A 21,143-nucleotide genomic window follows, 5' to 3' on the forward strand; every position below is an offset into this window, starting at 1 on the left:
AAAAAAAAAAAAAGAATTGTTTTCCATAAATAAAATGAAAATGTCGTTGAATGTTTTTAAATTATATTAAAAATAAAAAATCGGATGTGTCGTCTCTAAGATATTAAAAAGTTTAAGAAAAAAGATACTTCATTAAAAATTTACTCTCTCTTTCTCTCTCTCTCTCCCTCTCTTCTCCCTTTCTCTTCTTCCTGTAATTAATTAAATATAACAAACGAAAGTAAGAGAACAAAACGGAATGAAATATGAAAAGATATATTTTCTTGAACACGTTTTTCGGAAATTAAATTGGCGTAGAGTCGTAATAAAGATAGAAGGAAAATGCCAATGAATACGTAAAAGACTTCGTCGACTGGGAGCTAGCTTGTTCGTAAATACTCGCGAACGGTCGTGTCTTTCGTCCGATTTTTCACAGGAAGAAGCAGAGTTCGTCGAATGTACGCAGACATTCGCTTGCTTGTCTTCGCCGAGAACCGGGCGAGTATACACTTGATTCTCAAGGAATCTCTATCGCGCTCGTGAGTGATCGACATTCATCTTTTGTAGTGGCAATTATTGAATTTAAGTTTAGTTAATTCTTTCTCCCCTCCTCTCTCTTTCTCTTTCTTCCTCTTTCTTTCTCTTTCTCTTTCTTTTTCTTTTTCTCTCTCTCTCTTTCTTTCGCTTTATTTCTCTTTTTCTTTATCTCTCTTTGTCTCTCTTTGTCTCTCTTTCTCTCTCTATACATATATGTTCATACATATTTATTGCTTTTTATTTATTTCATTGTTTCTCTTTTTTCTCTCTATTCTTTTTTCCCTGTACTCTTGTGTGTATTAACAAAGGAAAGAAACTAACGTATACTCTCGAATAGTTTTTCTCAAGTAAGTAAAAATTATATGGTATCAAAAAAGATATATGTTATACATAACTTTTTTATAAATGAGACGTGTAAGAGATTTGAAGGTCAACTTCAACTTTAATTGCAATAATCAACTTTTTTCCAATAATTTCAAAAAACATTAATTTAACTGAAAAAGTAATAAACATGTCCTTAAGGTATTAATTAACTTCTATGTGTGTGTATATATATGTACTTGCTGCTATTGACATCAAACTACAATGTCAATAATACATCTGATATATTTACATCTTTGTGATGTTTCTTTACATCATCTAATTCTATACATCATTTAATTAATTTCTTATATATTTATTAAATTCTTATTATTTATTTATTAAAGTATTGAATAATATATAATATAACTTTCGATTGTAACAAAAATTTAAGATTTCATCGATTGATACAAAATATTTATTTAATTTCTTCTCCTTTTTTTCTTTTTTTCTTTTTTTTTTTTGTTAAAATAATCCTCTCATTTCATCATTAAAATTAATCTCGTTACATAACAAATTATTTAACATTGAACTATTTAATATTAAAATAAGTTCAATATTAAAGTCTTTGATAAAGAATTTTTCATGATATATACAAAGTCATGAGTTATTATTTTGATATTATACTCATCAGTGAATGAAAAGATACAGTTTCTACAATAAGGAAAGTATATTTAATACATTTTTTCAAGGTATTAATTTCATCAATGAAATATTATAAATTGATGAAATCGAATATAATTTTTGAAAAATATATCAATAATATTATAGAAAAATAGATAACTTTAATATATATTGATTTTCGAATGTTCAAAATATTCTAAAGTAATTTTTTTTTTCGTTATAAACTACTATTAACTCCAATGACTCAATAATTATCATTAATTAATTATTATTAATTATCATTTTATATTTGAATATGAATGAAAAAAGGAAAAAAGAAAATATAAATGAGAAAATTGTTAACGTTAAGAATAATATCAAATTAATATGCCTTATTTTCTTTTTATTCAAATCATCCTTAAATATGTTATTAAATACTTTACCACTTAAAAATATTTTATCTACAAGATAAATTTAAATTTCCTTCGAAATAAAACACAACGAACTATTAAAACAGCGTTCTGTTTTTTTCCAATAAACTAAATCCAATGATTTGTGACCAACCAATGGTGGTGACCATTTTTCACTTTCTCTTTTAAATTCGTTCTTTAATGAAGACAAGGTCGTAAAATTTGTTTTTTTTTTCTTCTTTTTTCTTCTCCTTTCTTTTCTTTCTTTCACTTTTTACAACTGACTTTAATTCAGGTTAAGGTCAAATTGCGATTAATGATATCAATGATAAAATATCAAATTTACCTTCTAAAAAATATTTATCTTAATTCACATATATATTTTTTTTTGTCTCAGGGAAGCAATTCCTTTCTCTCTTCCATATTCAGTTTCAATACCGATTCTCAAGGTTAACTGGAAGATCAAGTCGAACAAGTTCTTGAAGAACTCTTTGAAGTTCAAGGTTAAAACAATTAAATGTTTCATGTTTCAAACATAGAGAGAACAAATATAAAAAAATACCGGTGATCTTCATTAACTACAAATTATTGTTTTGCAATCAAATTTCTTTACAAGCATGATGAAGTTATCATTTTTCAAAAATGTTTTACGCTTTAATGATCATTATTCAAGTTTTTTCGAACTTTTAATGATAAAATTAACGAACTAGTAAAACAAAAGTTTGCTTTACGTCGTTTACGTTGAAAAGTTTTTTTCTTTTTATTGTTTTTAAGAAACTTCGAAACACCGTGACATTTAAGAATTTCTTTTCCCGTATAAAATAGCAAATCTTTTATTTTTCATTCTAGTCCTTGAGCACATGAGGAACGCGTATAAAATAACATTTGATATACGATAACAATAATAATAACTTTGAATCAGTTGCTCTGGGATGACTTGCTTTTCATGGTAATTGTTGATCAACATAAAAATGTAAGACATTTGCAAATCACGTCGTTTGTTAGTATTATGTCAAAGTTTCAAGCATAGTTCAGAGAAATATCATACAATTAAAAATTCTAAGAAACAGAGAATTAGAACTATGACGTGTTAGTTCATTAAATATATTTTTTTTCAAATAAATATTATAGAGGAACTTATTCAAAAAATTTCATAGATTTTATCTTTTTTGTAACGAGATTCATTAAGAAGAAACAAAATTGATTTATTAGTATTGTTTTTTACAGATTTTCTAAAACCTCAAAATAAATAATTGTAATGTGAGCAAAATAAGATTTCCTTAGTTAAATTACATTGGAATGTAAAGAACAAAAATTTTTCGAAATGTATCATTACATAAAAAAGGATTATTAATATCAATAAAATGTTTGCTATCAATAAAATATTGATAGCAATAAAATTATTAATATCATAAAATATTTTATAGGTTTTAAAATTTTATATATTTTAAAGGTTTCTGTTAATATATTAAACAATATTTATAATCGTTCAAATTAATTCTGTATCATTACGTGTACATTTTATAAACACAATTTCAAGTATCAGTTTTGTTGCAAATTTATTTTGATGTGACAAATTAAACCACTTGAATAATTTTATTAGACCTTATATATAAAAAATAAAAATATATGTTAAATGTTATTTCCCACAATTATTATAACTATACATATTAATGATATACTAAACTAAATATGATATAAATTAAATTGTTGAAGTTATAAATGATACTGAAACGAAATTTTGAGCTTCTTTTGAAATTTTGAACTTGAATCGGTTCTGTTAAAAAAAAGAAATAGTTGGATCAGAAACTAGTTTTACGAGTTTTTTTTTTTTTTGTTTTCCAAGAATTCCTTTGAATCCTTCTTTTGGAATTATAATCGTGTAGAAAAATTCGAAAATGAAGTTTCATTAAATCACAACAATATATGATTAATAAAAAAGATATATCAAAATATATATTGTTAATGCCTGATATGACTGACATTGAAGGAATAAAAATTGTCCTAATCTTAAAAAAATTGAATATATTGCAAAATATGTGCCCTGCACAAAAACCAAATTAATTCCATCAATGAAAAAATAGAAAAATTAGAAAAACGCATAAACACTTTTTTGTTTTTTCTTTTTTTTTGTGTGTCTCTTTTTAAATTTGATCATAAAAATATATACAAACAAGAAAATATTATAAAATATATTATTAAAGATATGATATAAAAGTCATATATTTAATAATTAATGTATTACATTAATATATGACTTTTAAAAATGTAATTTATTTATTATTCAGTAGCAATGATCTAAAAATTATGAAAAAAAATTTATTTAAATAAAATTTATATAACTAAAAATTATGAAAGTAAATTTATTTAAAAAATTTATTTATTCAGTAGTAATGATCTAAAAATTATGGAAAAAAATTTATTTAACAACGAGAAGTTGATAATACGAATTATATTCATCGTATTAAAATCTGATAAAGATTGAAAAAAAAGAAAAACAAAAGAAATTAAATCAATGAATTTTCTTATTAAAATGGTCCTATATTTTGAAAAATAAAACATTTTGATCAGAAAAATTGTATGGTTAAATAGTATTATAACATGAATTATTAATCTTATTAATGTGATAAGGAACGTCAGTGATGTGAGCAGTACGCGATGTAAGCAGTACGTGATGATAAAGAAGGAAAGAAAAAATTATATGAAAAAGTAGGAAACTATGACGTTTTGATAATCACAAGAACGCTACGATTCCGCGAATCGTAAAATAAATAGATAAATACGTTAAAATTTATCTAACAAAATTTTTAATTTATCTAGCAAAAAGATTAATGCGAAATTGAAGACTAATAATAATATATAGTTTATATATACATATATTATCCGTGCGACGACCCTCATAACAGTTTTTATTTAATCACTAGACGTACTTATAAAGATAATGAAAATGATGAAAACAATGAATTCTAACAAGCAGTTATGTTCTATTATATACCAGCTTCCGCGTTTTACTTTCAGAATTGTAAAACACGATCATCGACAACAAATTACATTACTATTTTGATTATTCATAATTTCTTATCAAAGAAATCGAAGATAGATTCATGAGGATTAAACAATCAATGAAATTATTTTTCGTTACGTTTATTTATTTATTTATTTTTTATCCCATTGCGGAAAACAAACATATTTTTATAAACAAATATCTTATGAATATATTATTTTATAAGTAATGCTGCAATTTTCCATTAACAAATATCATCTAAATACAGTGTTGCTTATTTAAATATTAAATAATAAAAATATCGGCATTATTTATTTTTAAATTTATCATAATAGATACTTAAAATTGTATTAATTTTTAAATATTATGAATATAATTAATCATTAATATAATTAATTATTTTTATAATATAATGAAAATTTTCTACTCATTCTTTTGAAGGAATTCAATTCAGGGACATTGCAAACTAAAAATAATTTCTTTCGTAACGTAGGATGAGACTGAAAAAAGGATGAAACAGAATGAAAATCTATTGATAATCAAAAATATTGATTAATTTGAAAATTTGATACTTCATACATATTCTAAAAAAAATATTTCGAATAATAAATACTTCATACGTCATATAAATATCGATTAAAAAAACCGATTAAAATAACAAACGATTTTTTTTGCTTCTAACGATAAAAAAGCAATCTCTTTAATGCAAATAGTATACAGACATTGCAATTAATAATAAAATGTCATAATAAAACCAGTCTGAACTTAATTAAAATAACGATTAACCGTGCAAATGTAATAATTACAATATTTTTTTCTTTGATAACCTCGCTAGTAAATTCAACACTAGCGAAATCATAATACACGTTTGTAATATCAAGACTATTACAAAATTTCTAGGTTTCTGTTAGATTGTATGTATGTATATGTAAATAGACACATGCCTATATATGTACTTACACATGAAAATTATAGATATAATCGATGTGACGTACAGCGAAAGTATGCTCCACATATGTAAATGTCCTCGTGGTGAATCGAAACAGTCGATTTAAACTTTTCGATAAATATTTCAATAATTGTACACTTTCTAATATTATATTTTTTCATTGCAATCACATGCAAATTCATATAAATGAATAAATAGATAGATACAAATTTTTATTTTTTCTTAGCTCAAATCTAATATTAATCGTTACGCAACTATCTTTTTCTTTTCTTTTTTATATTAATAATTGTCTATCATAGAAATAATTTTTAATTTATTATTTTTAATTTTTCTTTTTTTCGATTGTTTATGATTCCCTAGAATTAATAATACCATGTTTTGCAGGTGATCGACAGACAGAATGAGAATGTGAAATTTAAACAAAAAAACAAACGACATTCGGTTGAATAAGGATTAGAAAGAACGTAAATTATAAGAGAAATAAAAGTGATCAAATATTTGATTAAGTCAATGTAAAGAAAAAATAAAAAAGAAGTATAAGGAAAATATAAAACACCAAGGTTAATGATAAAAAAAAAAATAAATATATTTAGTAAGAGGCATTGATAATCATTAATTCAATGTAATTGAATTGCAAATGTAATTGACATTTTATTCACTGATACATAAATTATAACACGTCACAAGAAACAATATAAATAAATGTATCTATTCACTTCGAAGCAAAATATATAAAATGCAAGAAAATCAAAGTAAAAAAGATATTCTTTAATAAATCTTAAAAAAAAAAAAAAATTAACGTTTACACCTAAAAAATCAATGAGTGTAACACACTTTATTAAATAATCGAAGGAAGAACAGAGAAGAAAAAGCAAAGAAAGAAAGGAGAAAACGGGCGTTTAAAAATGTATAATCGTTCAGTGTTGTTGAATCTGTCGAAATCAAAATCGATAGACATCCAGTTTGTCGATGTGGTATACGAAGTTCAAGATGGATTTTACGGTTTAAAAAAGCAAATTCTCAAAGGTATCAATGGTTTATTCAAGTCGGGTAACATGACAGCTATCATGGGTCCATCAGGAGCTGGCAAGTCGACATTGTTGAATATATTGACAGGATTTAAACGAGATAAGAGCCTGAAAGGCAATATAAATTATCTCAATAATAAAGGAAATAAGGAGTCCTGGAACGAGTATAAAAAACATTCCTGTTACATACTACAAGAAGATCAGCTTCCTAATTTTTTGACAGTGAACGAAGCAATGATGATATCGGCCAATTTAAAGTTGGGTAATAGTCTGAATAAAAAAGCTAAACAGATTCTGATCGACGATATTTTAGATACCTTGGATTTGATACAGACCAAAAACACACGTACAAATAAATTAAGCGGTGGACAAAAAAAGAGATTAAGCATCGCGTTGGAACTTATCGATAATCCTCCTGTGATGTTTTTAGATGAGCCTACAACCGGTTTGGATTCCTCTTCCTCTCTTCAATGCGTGACAATGCTTCAAAAGTTAGCGAGAGGCGGTAAAACGATAATTTGCACAATCCATCAGCCTAGCGCTGCTATTTACAAAATGTTCGATCATGTTTATTTGTTAGCTGATGGACGTTGCATGTACGAGGGAGCGGCTAAAAATACAATCAATTATTTTGCCGATTTAGGTCTATACTGTCCAAAATATCATAATCCAGCGGATTATATGTTGGAGATCGTTAGCAAAGAATACGGAAATTTCAACGATCAGCTCGTAGCAGCGATCGAGAGTAACAAAACAGTTTGGCGATCAAAAACATCGACAAATCAATCGATAATCGATAACAATAGCGTTAAAAATTACAATGAAGATGAGAAAACAGCCATTCTTATAAACACACCCTCCGAATTTACGAGATTTTGGATTTTACTCAATCGCTGCTTCATACAATTCTACAGGGATTGGACATTAAGTTACCTCAAGATATTAATTCACTTTTCCGTAGGTCTCTTTCTCGGTTTATTTTTTGAAAATTCCGGTAACGATAGTAACAAAACCATCAGCAATATTAGTTTCATTATGATCAGTTTAATTTATCTTTGTTACACCAGCATGATGCCGGCCGTATTGAAATTCCCATTGGAGATAGCGATACTGAAAAAAGAACGATTTAATAATTGGTATCAACTAAGAACTTATTATATCGCTTTGCTAATAGCTAATATACCTCTTCAAATATTATTGTCTTTCATTTATTGTTCCATTTCATATTTTCTCAGTAGTCAACCACTCGATTGGAATAGATTTCTCATGTTCTTTGGTATTTTTACCCTAACAATGCACATCGCTGACAGCTTCGGACTTGTTATTGGTACTATACTCAATCCCGTGAACGGTACCTTTATAAGTGTCGTCATCTTTTCAATGTTCATAATATTCGCGGGTTTCTTCATTTTTTTCAATCATATGCCACAATATCTCTATTACTTTAGCTACTTGAATTACATGAGATACGCTCTAGAGGGTTCGATACAATCGTTATACGGATTCAATCGTGAGAATCTTAATTGTCCCGATTTTACATATTGTCATTTCCGTATACCTCAAACGATACTTGTAGAAATGGGAATGACCAATACTAAATATTGGTTGGACGTTATCATTCTAATTATCAATTTTATTTTTTACCGTATCATCGCTTATTACACGTTGAAACGAAATTTATTGGTAATTTAAAACAAATAATTTGTCAGTCTAAACAATAAAATGTCTTTTTTTTCTTCTTTTTTTTTCAAAATTATATTTTACACATTTTGGATATTATGATATGATATTACTTGCACATTTTGGATTATCTCGATGTGCAACCGAATTGACTCTCACATATCGTTCGAGACGATTTACTAAAATAAAACATATCCATTTGTGAATATCATTATAATATTAAATCTACGATAGTTATCAATGAAACTAAGTACGCTGTAAAATGTTATAACAACACTTTGTATGATTAATTGTTAATAATAAAATTGACATTATGTCGATAAATTATACCCGCGTATTTTCAATATTTATAAGAACCAAAAAGGATAGAAAAAAAATTAATTATCCATAAGCTCTTCAATACTTCATATTTCCTTCTCATCTATTTTAAGAGAGAAGAATAAAAAAAAAAAAATGAGAAAGAAATAAAAATAGAAAGAAAAAGAAAGTGTACGATCAATGTAAAACACTTAAACCAATGATTACATTATAAATATGGATACGATGAATTAAAAACGAATTTCATATTTGGTCGTTGTATACATTTCGTTTCTTATTTTTTGTTTTCTTTTTTCATTTTTTTTCTTCTTAAATACCTTGCAACATAAAAGTATATTTAAGCTGAGAAGGTATAATCAGACGATTAAACAAAGAATCATTCCTCCTTAGTGTCCTCTTTTCGAAAAATTATCGACAACTTAAGGATTCGAAAAACGTTCGATCAATATGCGGATATGATCACATTGTATCCTTTCCTTTGATAATATAAAAGCTTACGTTACAACTATCCTATAATATACTATTTATATAATAGTGCTTATAAAGAATGACGTGTAACGAAAAACTTAAAACGAGATATGCGTATTGCGAGAGAAAAGAAAACGATTAATAAAAATGGAATAATCTCGTGTCGGCGTTAATATTATCTAATACTGAGAATATTATAACAAATATATAACTGAAAACTTACGAATGAGAAAGAAAAAAAAAAAAAAAGAAAAAAGTAAAGAAAAAAGATCGCTGTACGCAAGTGTTAAATGTTGTACACGTATATTACATGAAACTGTAAATTTTCGTCTTTGAGAAAGAAGGTTAATATATATGGGGTGGTCGCGGAGTAATCGAAAAAAGTCATTTAACGCTAATGATTATGGAAAAGATGGCACATTTATTATGTTATTAGAGATAATAATATTACTAGCGATAATTATACATTTTTTTTCTTTCTTTCTTTCTTTCTTTCTCTCTTTCTTTCTTTGTTTCTTTCTCAATCGGGTACACTTTTCTCACTCTCACTCTTTCTCGCTAACGCTCATCCTTTCAAATAATATGTATAATATTTGTTTTGTTTTCTCTCTCTCTCTCTCTCTCTCTCTCTCTCTCTTTCTCTTTCCTCTCGTGATTCGTTAATTATCAATAATAATCGCATATTCCTCTTTGCAGACGCATACGCATACGTCATGGAGGAGGTCGATTCAATATCCCTAACGACCATTCACACGAGCTGACTACGTTTTATCACTTACGTGCAAATTTAATTACATATCATACAATAAGCTTATATATCTATCATAATTATACAATATTGTATCCATCGATAATCGTTCTGTTCGCAAAGGAAAATTGGTGTCTCACGACTTTCTTAGCTCACATCGATCGATCGATCGTTCTCTCTCTCTCTCTCTCTCTCTTTCGTCTCGTTCCCTATCATCTATTTGACCAATTACGAATGGAGAGTAAGGATAAAAAAGACAAAAACGGAAAAAAAGAAAAAAAAAAAGATCTAAAAAAAGAGAAAAAAAAGAACCCCTTGGAAAAAAGAGACCTAAAAAAAGAGAAAGAAAAAGAAACCCTTGGAAAAAAAATAATCGACGAATTCTTTTTCGATCGCGGCAAAGCTCGTTCGTTTTATTTCTTAATAATTATCCTTCCATTATTTTTTTTTTCTTTTTCATTCCTTTAATAATTCGTCGACGACGAAGATGATTTATGTTTTTTTTTTTTCGATATTTAACGAATTAACAAATAAAATATAAATATTTAAGATCATCTCGATTTAAAAAGAAAAAGGATTTAAATTCGTCGTTTCATTCATTAAAATTTCGAGCGAATGCGCATACTCTCAAGCCTCGTATTCCTTCACTTTGACTATCTAATTAAGACTATCGACAGGTGCCTAGCTTACATTGGCTTACGAGCTATTTATTGTCGTTATTATCTTACACGATTACCTTTCGCGAGCATAAGTGTATCGCACGTGAACTTCCCTTGATGTACTTACGTGTAGTACGTTTGTGTATGTATGTATTTATGTATGTATATTGTGTACTTGTGTTTATGTCGTCTTATCCTTTGTTCGTTTCTCTATTTCTCTTTTAGCTCGCACAATGTACAATTTATTAACTTTCTGTCTCTTTCTATCTCTCTCTCTCTCCTCTCTCTCTGTTTCTTTTTCTCCACCTCGCAATTTATAGGCATATCTTTATCCACCTTCTTTGTCCGAGATAAATTAATTATTTTTCTTCATCATTTTTTTCTCTTTTTTTCTTTTTCTTTTTGTTTCATCATAACGCTCAACCAATGGCAACCGGTGCATGTTAACACTTTGACGGCCGCTGTCACGTATATGTACGTTGGATGATTTCGCTTAACCAATGGTTTTATCAGTCGATATCACGCAAACATTGACTTCATTCTTTTATGCATTTCATCGTCCGATTACGCATAGACCCTCACGTAATTGCGTGAGTTAGCGTTGCCAATGATTATTTAACCATCATTGAATTCTAATTCTTAATATTAGCATTTGTCAATTCATGCGAAAATCGCTGAACAGAAAAGCCAAGTTATTTCCAACGAAATTAATGACGTTCCCGTCGAATTTTTAAAAATGAATATTAACAATTAAAACTGGAGCGAGGTTGTGCGAGTTGTTCTCGATCGGAGTAAAACGTTTAATTTTAAACCTTCTTTGATGATAAATTCTAATCGATGATGAAAGTTCTGTTCTTATTAGGATAATAATAATAATAATAATAATAATAATAATAATAATAATAATAATAAAAATAATAAAAATAATAATAATAATAATAATAATATTTATTAATAATAATAATAATAATAATAATAATAATAAATCTCTGATTTAACGAATTGTTATACACGTCATTAACTTGATTACGCAGAAGAAGGTAATCCATATTATAAAAGGAAATATATATATGTATATATATATATATATATTTTATATATAGACGTGTTTGTGTGCGTGTGTATGTTTGTATGTATATGTATATACATAAGTACGAAGCGTCGTGCGATCGGAAATCCGATAGGAGGATTGATCATTTGTTTCCCAAGCTAAACGATTTCTTTCATCGTTATTAGGCCGTCTGTGGAATGATCCATAGAAAAAAGAAAAAGAACGAAAAAAAAAAAAAAAGAGAGAAGAAGGAAAAAAAAGAACCGTCTCACATCTTTCTTTCTAAATAAACGTTTTCCGATTCGATGTTCCAACTTTCCGAAACATACAACTTTAAATTCGTGAAGTATGATTCAATCTGGCTCAAAATAAGTTTGGTCATCGTACAAATATTAATTAATTACCTCGGACTAAAGAGAGAAAAGTAAAAAAGGTACATTCATATATATATATATATATATATATATATATATATATATATATATATATATATAAAAATCATCGATATTGAACGCATTTTGAACTCGTGGAATTGGCAGAGCGTAGTTTTTTTTCGTTCTTCATTACACGGTGCAAAAATTTCTTTATGCGCGCACTCTTTTTCTTTTCCATACCTTCCCTCACCCACCTTCTACTCCCAAGTGCCCTCACTCCCACCCATGCTTCTTTCTTTTCCTTCTCGTTCCACTTTCCTTCCAACTCTTTTCTTTTATATCTCGACTTAAAATCGATAAAGAACACTTCATTTTATAATAATAATTATCGAAGCAGTTAAATTAGTTCTAATAAATCGACCACTTCTCCCTACTCCCCCAAAGAAATCGTCTCCGCACACAGACTTGATATAATGATAAAGATTGTTATCGACTCGATTGAAACTTTTTACATTTATTGTACAAACGAAAAACTATAATGATATGCTTCTTCACTCGGAGAGATTGAACAAACGTAGATATCGTATTTCTCATTACATTCTCGTCTATTCAAGTAAAAGAAGTTTCATTATCTCGAAGAATAAATTGTATTCCCGTACTATTTAAAATTCTAATGGGAAATAATTAATTTCTGTTTCTCAATATACAGAATATATGTCAGTGAGCCTTTCAACACGTTTACTTTGTAAATAATTTTTCAATTATGCATTCGTTCGTTATGTAATAGAAAAAAAAAGCAAAGGGAGGAAAAAAACAAAACAAAAAGAGAAAAGAAAAGAAAAAAAGAAAGAAACGGTATCGTTCGACAATAAGTTCGACTAATAAAATAGAGGATATAAATCTTATTTTATATAAATTTGAATGTAAGGTCCTAAGGCCCTTTCTTATTTTTTGTCATTATAAATATAAAAGAAAATGTTAAAGGTATTAACAATATTTTTACAGATTCTATCATCTCGTCGATCGTAGCCAATTATAGCATGTAAGTACGTAATAAACATTATGTTTTTCTTTTCTATTTCACGAGGAAGATCTATACATATCAAGTATAAACTTCATCGATTCAATAAAGAAATCTGTCAAAAGCATGACAACGTTTCTCACGCAAAAACACCGTATATATAAGATAGAACTTTACAAACTTGTACTCATCTCCATATAATACCAATAAATCTATGGACAGTGGCCAGTGCATAATCTCGCCAAAGGAACGCGAACGATTTATTGTTTTCCTAATTCGTGGGATGCAGCTTGTGTCAGCTATGTTTAATAATAATTATTGGTATAAAATATTAGTTTGCGAAGAAATTATATATATATATATATATATATATATATATATATATATATACATATATATATATATATATACATATATATATATATATACATATATATATATATACATATATATACATATATATATATATATATATATATATATATATATATATATAAAAAGAATATTTTTTATTTACACGTTTCGTTCTCTCCATCTACGTAAGATGCCCCGTTTAAGTATATTAAAGACATGTTTCTCACATGAAAGCATAGTATGGTTACACGATAGATATGCAAAATTAGCGCCACGCTATACATCGTACAACACTTTGGCAAACAATGCATCATACGTTTTTACAACGTAAGCCATTCCGTATTTGAACAATCGGTTCTAACAGGTAATCGTTTGAAAGTTCTAATATTGTCTTTGTATTTTCCTAACGAAATCTCGTTAGAATTATCGAGACAGAGGTAGAATATTTGGATTGGTAGAAAATACCTTTCAATCTACCATGATACGACTTCTCTTTTTAATTGTCATTATTGAACGACCATCGGCGAGTGTTTCATTGTGAAAAAGATATATTTTACAAATAAGTTCTATATAAACGATTAAGTATATATGATACATGGATTAAAACATTTTTCTTTTTTTCCATTTTCCTTGCAGTTTCGATTTGCAGAAGATAAGTGTAACAAGAACATATACACAGCTCTCTCTCTTTCTTTCTCTGCAGTTAAAGGTATTAAACGAGCTACAATACGTACATTAATAACATTATATAAAATGCCTAATTAAACCTGAGCAAATCGTTTGTTTCATTCGATCTAAATAATCGAGTCCAATGATACATCATTCGTCGAATCAAATGAATTGAATATGCGACGTCTCGACCTTTGGATTCGTTGGAAAATTTTTTTTTCTTTATAAACCTTGAATTATTAATTGTGCATACCCATTTCATTTGAAAAATTTAACGTCATTCATTCGACTCGATTCGGTTCGGTTCGGTTCGGTTCATTTACGATCCACTCAGATCCGTGTAATGATTTGAAATAAAGAATTTATCTAATAAAATAATTTATAATACAAACTGCATACATTCTTTCATTAAATACGAGATAGGAAAACCTGCGTTGTATTTAACTAATTGATTATGGTTTCCTATTAACAAAGATAATGTCAGTATTGTATCGAAAATTTTGTAAACTTTTTAATTTTATAATGTATTAGCAAATTTGCTCACATACATTTATACTAGTCATAATAACAGTGGAATAAACGGAAGACGCCAATTTAATACCAATTGACATGCTCCAACACTGATTATAACCATATTAAAATTGATCTCGATTTGTCTTTATTTCTTAACTACTTGTTTTTAATTTTTTTTTTTTTTTTTTTTTTTTTCAGAAATACCTTTCTGTATAAATTCTGTTCTCAATAATTTCTGTAATAGTCAATGTATAAAAAATCTTAATGTCACAGACAAAAAATTTTTTGTTAAAATATCATTACTTATAATTCACATATTCTTTAGTTTCAAAAAAATTTAAAAAAAAAAAAATAAAAAAAGGAATTAAAAAAAAAAAAAAAAAATTTTTTGATCGATTTCAAAATGAAATCTATGTAATAGTGAATCATTAAATGAAAATCATACATAATCACTGATAACAGAGTTTCATGGATGTGTAATTGCATGTAGTAATAAGTTATGAAAATTAATTAGTGTTGGATACATATGTACTGTTGGTTTCTTCTTACCTTAACATAACTCGTTTCTTAAAGCGTTGAATCGTCAAACACTATGGCATATTTACAAAGACTGTATATTTACCATGATCATCTTTCAGTAATTAGATTTCTGATAATGTAAAAAGTTTCCATCTATATAGTATGTCTTAAGTGTACTTCTCACAAAACATGCGACTTTTATGTTTTCAATTTTATCATTGATAAAATCAAATTCTGCTTCGAACGATTCCATGACACAGTCCGCAACTTTATCGACATTCATGAACATAAACAGAACTAGAGCCATCTAATGAACGCATTGAAACCAAAACGTCAAATCGTTTCATTTAATTACGTTCGGCTTTAATTCCGGCAGTGTTTCTAAATACAAAAAAAAAAAATCATACGCAATGTAAAGTATCTTTTTTGACGTTTCAGTTAATCATACCTGTTGCATAATACGTCCACATTCCTTAAATATTTGTTGCTATTTTATCACAGTTCCAATTGATATGCCGATAAGTTTCTTTCCAAGTTTCTTTGGAAATAAAAATATCTCTATTATGCAAAATTTCAAACAAAGAAACAAGAAATAACTGACTATGATTATCAATAATCGTATTCACTTCGGTATGTGCCGTTATATTACTTTGGAGAGAAAAAAGAAAAAAAAGAAAAAAAGAAAAAAAAAAAAAAAGAAAAAAAAAAGAGAACTTTTTTCTTTTTGTTCTTATCAATAAAAACAAAATCGTTAAGTTTCAATTATTTTTTACATAGAATTTTTTCAATATCATCTCTGTACAAATCTACTTTTGAAAGTTTGATTGAAGAAACGTTCAGCGATAAAAGAAAACGATTGATACTTTTAGCATTACAATTAAAATATGTAAAATGGCGCATTCCGTAAGTCTTAAATCATCTATCGAAGTGACATTACTGAAAATTGTAATGATCACCGTATAGTCGATAAATTTTAAACACCATCAATTCCACGATTCTCTGTAAGTTCGATTTATATTAGGTCATAAAAGCGAGTCAATATATACCGACAACGGGGCTTAGATCGAGCTAGTGAGATCTCGATCGTTAACTACAAACTTTTATATCTCGAAAGAGAGGAACCATATTCCTTTGTCTTCTTGCTATTTATAAAAATAATTTCAAGCCGCCTTAAAAGGGTAGATGCTTCTTAAGACTACCTGTTCTATGCTTGGATCTCTACAAATCGATACTTTTTCCTTTCCTTATCCGACGTAAAAAAAAAAAAAAAAATGTCAAAAGATCACATATGTCTCATTGAATGTTCCATACACTCGTAATAATGATTCAATTTTTTGCATAATAGGCACTACGTTTTACAGCATCATTTAAAAAATATTTTTAAAACTAATAATAATAATAAGAAGAAGAATGATAGTAATTATAATAATTATAATAATAAAAATAATAATAATAATAATAATAATAATAATAATAATAATAATAAAAAAGAAAAAGGTAAAAAGAAATCTAAATGAGCCTTTATGTAAAATCATAGATCATCATTGTTAAAATACTGAACGACATGGAAGAGAAGTTTTTCATTCAATCGACATAATACCATTGAATATTTTTATACTTTAATAGCCCATAAGGATAGGAAAAAGTTTTGATAAGTGGATACAAGTCATATTTGTAGACTAGCCAATTTTAAGGTGTATCTACCCCTTAACACAGGATGATACCGCCGCAGAGCCGCTGCTACTGTGGCTGCGTTGGATTGTGCTGAAGGGAAGGTGGTGGACCCTAAAAAATATATACGTTTATAATGTTGCACGTAATTAATAAATAAGAAATATTATAGTAATTCAATACATACAGGCATCGCGGGAAAAGGTGGTTGAGAATGTGCATGAGGGTGAGGATGTGGATGTGTTATGTGTGCCGCCAGATGACCAGGTAACTTTGGTCCATCTTCTGCTTTTTCTTCCTCTCTTCTTTTTAGACATGCTGCTTTTGGATTAAGGTTTCGTTCTGCGAATATATGAAAGGACATTGATTAAAACTTAAAATTACATAATTTCTTTATAAAAAGAAGAAAAAAAAGAGAAATAACAAATAAAGAACAAAATTGTACCTCTAACTTGCTGTTCAAGCGTCATGATAACTTCTACGGCCATATTAAGGATACCAAGTTTTGTTTGTGGTTTGTCCGTTTTCAAATGTGTCATACACATTCTTCCAAGTTCTTTTAAAGCTTCATTGATGTCCCTAATACGTATCCTGTAATAAATTTTATATTGATCCATTAGCAATTTGTACTTTTTGATCAGCGTAAGAAGACACAACAATTTTAAAAGTATTCTTTCCATCCACAATCGTTCAACTCTCTATCAATTACAAAGAAATTTGAATATATAAATGATATTATATATTACATATGTATATAAGTAGAAAAACTTATGTTTCTACTTTAATAATATCTATTTTCATGAAACCTTTTCTATACATATATATATATATTACAAATATCATTTAAAATTTTCACAGAATTGAGAATAAAATCAGAGCATCGTTGTCACACATACATAGAATACGGGCCACACATAGCACTGAATTATTTAACCACATAAATGCATCGGTGCATATCTTTGGTATGCGCTTACCTTTCCCTAGCATTATTTGCTTGTCGCCTCTCTTTCTCCCTTTGCGCTTTCACATCAGGGTCGTCATCCTCATCCTCAGCGCTCGAACAACAGTTACGCAATAACAATACTTGATTAATCACCTGATGTAAATAACTTTATAACCTAACCTAGTTAATTAAAATAATCTACCATCGTCAAAGATAGCAGAAAAACATAATTTCAATTGAAACTAGTAAATGAATTTTTATAGTTAAAGCTTATAATAAAAACATAATGATTACCAGTTGTTCGAGCAAAACTATGATAATTTTCGTAAAATTATATTTATATATATATATATATATGATATATTTCAAGATGACATATTAATGAACACACGCAGCTGCTTTTAATCTGAGAATTGTGGTTATGAATAAAAAAGTAGGTTTCACTTTCTAAGGCCCGTATTCTTTGCACCGAACATATCGATGGTGAATATTTGCATTATAATATAATTTACATTAATATTTCCTGATGTTTGTGGATAAAAAAATCTTGAGCTCTTATTTGATGTCGTTTACCTAGAAAATTCAGAATTCATGATATTTTTCTATTTATCAAATTTTTAAATTATACCTTTGACAAAAATGTATTAACGTGTCGCACCATGAAGCACAATAACAAAAAACGTTCGATTCTAACATCAATACTGTACAAACATAAATAATGTTTCCCCATTAATTCAAGTACAATGAGTAAATAAACAAATACAAAGTAATATTTCCTTTTCTTTTTATTTATTTCGAATTTAGTATAACGAAAAATTGGTCTGTTTTCTTCTTACCCCACCCGCTTTTTTTCTTTAACGAAATGACCGAGTTAACCTTAATTGTCAATTAAAGATAAATGATGCCACACAAAAATAATGTCACTTGGATCTGCATCTAGAGTGAAAATAAAAATGTACAAACAAAAATAAAATCTACGTAAATGGAGAAATCAATGCAATATTCAATTAATGTAGATCACAGTGCTGTATATTCTAACGTAATATAGCATGCCTAGGGACCGAATCGCAATCGAATTAAAATGAAACTGATTTGCAGATACGCACGAGAAATTGAATTTTTTTTTCTTCCTTTTTTTATTTATGTATTCTCATTCTTCTTCTTTTTTTTTAAACTAATTCATTGTTATTATTATTACTATTACTATTATTATTATTATTATCATTATTATTATTATTATTATTATTATTATTATTAATACTATTACTATTATTATTATTATTTTTGTTTTTTTTTTTCTTTAACTTATCTCGTTTTACCATCATTTCTGACGATAACCAGCAACATTTTAATTTTCACGCTCGAATACGGGCCTTGCAGTGCAACGGATTTAAGGATTATGGGAAAGTCGTAAGGACGTCTCAATAATAATCGAAAGTTTATGCATGCCAAGTTTAAAGAAGAAGATATAAATAAGTATTTTTGCAACAATACTCTCCATTTACGATAAAAATGAATATATATATATATATATATATATATATATATATATATATACAAACACGTATAGTTTATAACATCATATATTGTGCATATTTAATTTCACTGAAATATCTCTTGTGCATGTCATATACTTTAGAAATATCATTTTAAAATTAAGACAAAATCTTATCCTGAACAAATCCAAGGAAAGGTAGAAAAATACATATAAAATGATAGGGAAAATGAGGAATTTATAAATATATATATATGTATGTATACATGTATATATGTATATATATTTATATACATATACATATATATACATAAAAGAAAAAAAAAGAATGCAACAATGTGTGCATACTGCGTGTGTTCACTAACCTTTCACGAACGTTGTTGGCTTGTCGACGTTCTTTTTCACGCACCGCTTTGGTGCCAGGATCATCACAATCTTCGTCAGCACTCGAACAACGGTTTTTTTAAAGACACAAGATGTTAGTTCAAATAAGTTCATTGAATGATACGCGAGATAAATATGTATATACTTAAAAGATATTTACATTCATGAGTATTCGCGATACATATTGTGAAATATATACGAAAAAAGGATACAATATATATATACATATATATATACATATAATATAAATATATATATATATATATATATATATATATACATATGTATATATTACGTTAGGGAAAAAGAAATTCATTATTTTTGCGTGAACTTCAAGACTTTATTAAATATGTTTCGGATTATCCAATTTGGGTCAAATAAAAAAAAAAAAAAAAAAAAAAAAAAAAAAAAAAAAGAAATAAAATAAAATAATGGATTTCTTTTTCCCCAACCTAATATATATATAAGTATATACATTGTATATCTTTTTTATTTTCAAACCTGACTTTGACAGGATGAAAAAATAAAAGAGATAAAAAAAAAAAAAAAAAGGAAGAAAAAAAAAAGTGAAAAAAGCAAACAAGGAAAATTGTTCATTCCAGGAAATAAGCTACGAGAAGATACTTACTACCTGCGCGACCTCTTCGTTCCTTTTCCTTGAGACGTCGAATTAACCGTCGCCGTACCAATTACACCGGCCGCTGCTAATTCACTACTCGAAGGTTTTGTTTCACCGCCGCTACTGTCCGGCGGATCTTTTCTCTTTTCTAAAGAGATGTATTCTGCTCATTATTGATAATGTCATTTAGCATCTTCATATTAACAACACATTGTTATTTGTACGCTTAAAAATGATTAACGGAATAAAAGAGATACAGGATTTTCTTCTTAAATATCTTATCTATTTTCAATAATTAGATATCTTATTCGATTGATTGTGATCAATACACACATACGCACACACAACACACAGAGAGAGATGAACATTTTATTACTTATATATAAGCTGTTTACAAGTCAAATCAATTAACTCCACTTTTTGAATTTTTTTAAATTTAAGTGTCAAAGAACTTGATAGTCATCTAATTTCTTTTTATATTCAAAAGATTTCAATAAATTACAATGAATTTCCCTAATTTCCATTATTCAATGTCATTAAATGATAAAATTTTTTTTGACTATCAAATAAAAAATAATTTATTACAGAACCCAATCTGATTAACTCCGTACTCTAATGTAAATCGTTACAATAATGCAATTCTAATATAGCAACAAGACATTCTACAATGTTTATTTGAATTTATATTTTAAAATGAATTTTAAAAAGCAATTTATATTATTTCATCACATTTTTTCACTTTTTTTTTATGGAGTTAATCGATTTGTCAAATAAATGACTCATATAT

The 21,143-nt window shown here is 27.4% G+C and overlaps 2 protein-coding genes across 26 annotated transcripts in view; one reads left to right on the top strand and one right to left on the bottom strand.

Moving 5' to 3' along the window:
- The first annotated feature begins 363 nt into the window (after positions 1–363).
- LOC124951189 (ATP-binding cassette sub-family G member 1-like) lies at positions 364–8,879 on the top strand. Of its 2 annotated transcripts, none has more exons than XM_047499106.1 (2): positions 364–518; positions 6,227–8,879. In XM_047499106.1, exon 2 carries the CDS (start codon positions 6,748–6,750, stop codon positions 8,560–8,562), a length of 1,815 nt encoding a protein of 604 aa, XP_047355062.1. In that variant the 5' UTR covers positions 364–518; positions 6,227–6,747; the 3' UTR covers positions 8,563–8,879. The 2 variants fall into 2 exon arrangements, with proteins under 2 accessions (XP_047355062.1, XP_047355063.1); XM_047499107.1 differs by lacking the exon at positions 364–518 and adding an exon at positions 706–863.
- A 5,194-nt stretch (positions 8,880–14,073) lies between these two features.
- The window catches only part of LOC124951187 (transcription factor 12), a 141,364-nt gene continuing 134,294 nt past the window's right edge, over positions 14,074–21,143 (bottom strand). For 10 of the 24 annotated variants that reach the window (XM_047499091.1, XM_047499090.1, XM_047499089.1 and 7 more), the window contains 6 exons: positions 20,366–20,519; positions 19,719–19,808; positions 17,890–17,976; positions 17,361–17,506; positions 17,103–17,257; positions 14,074–17,029 (listed from right to left, as the gene is read on the bottom strand). In XM_047499091.1, the coding sequence (XP_047355047.1) occupies positions 16,985–17,029; positions 17,103–17,257; positions 17,361–17,506; positions 17,890–17,976; positions 19,719–19,808; positions 20,366–20,519 (677 nt within the window). In that variant the 3' untranslated portion in view covers positions 14,074–16,984. Of the gene's footprint in view, positions 17,030–17,102; positions 17,258–17,360; positions 17,507–17,889; positions 17,980–18,006; positions 18,795–19,718; positions 19,809–20,365; positions 20,520–21,143 lie in introns of those variants that run through there. The other 14 variants (XM_047499088.1, XM_047499087.1, XM_047499092.1 and 11 more) reach the window with 12 other exon arrangements.

Source organism: Vespa velutina, chromosome 8 (assembly GCF_912470025.1).
Source record: "Vespa velutina chromosome 8, iVesVel2.1, whole genome shotgun sequence".
In the NCBI taxonomy this organism is placed as follows: Eukaryota; Metazoa; Arthropoda; class Insecta; order Hymenoptera; family Vespidae; genus Vespa; species Vespa velutina.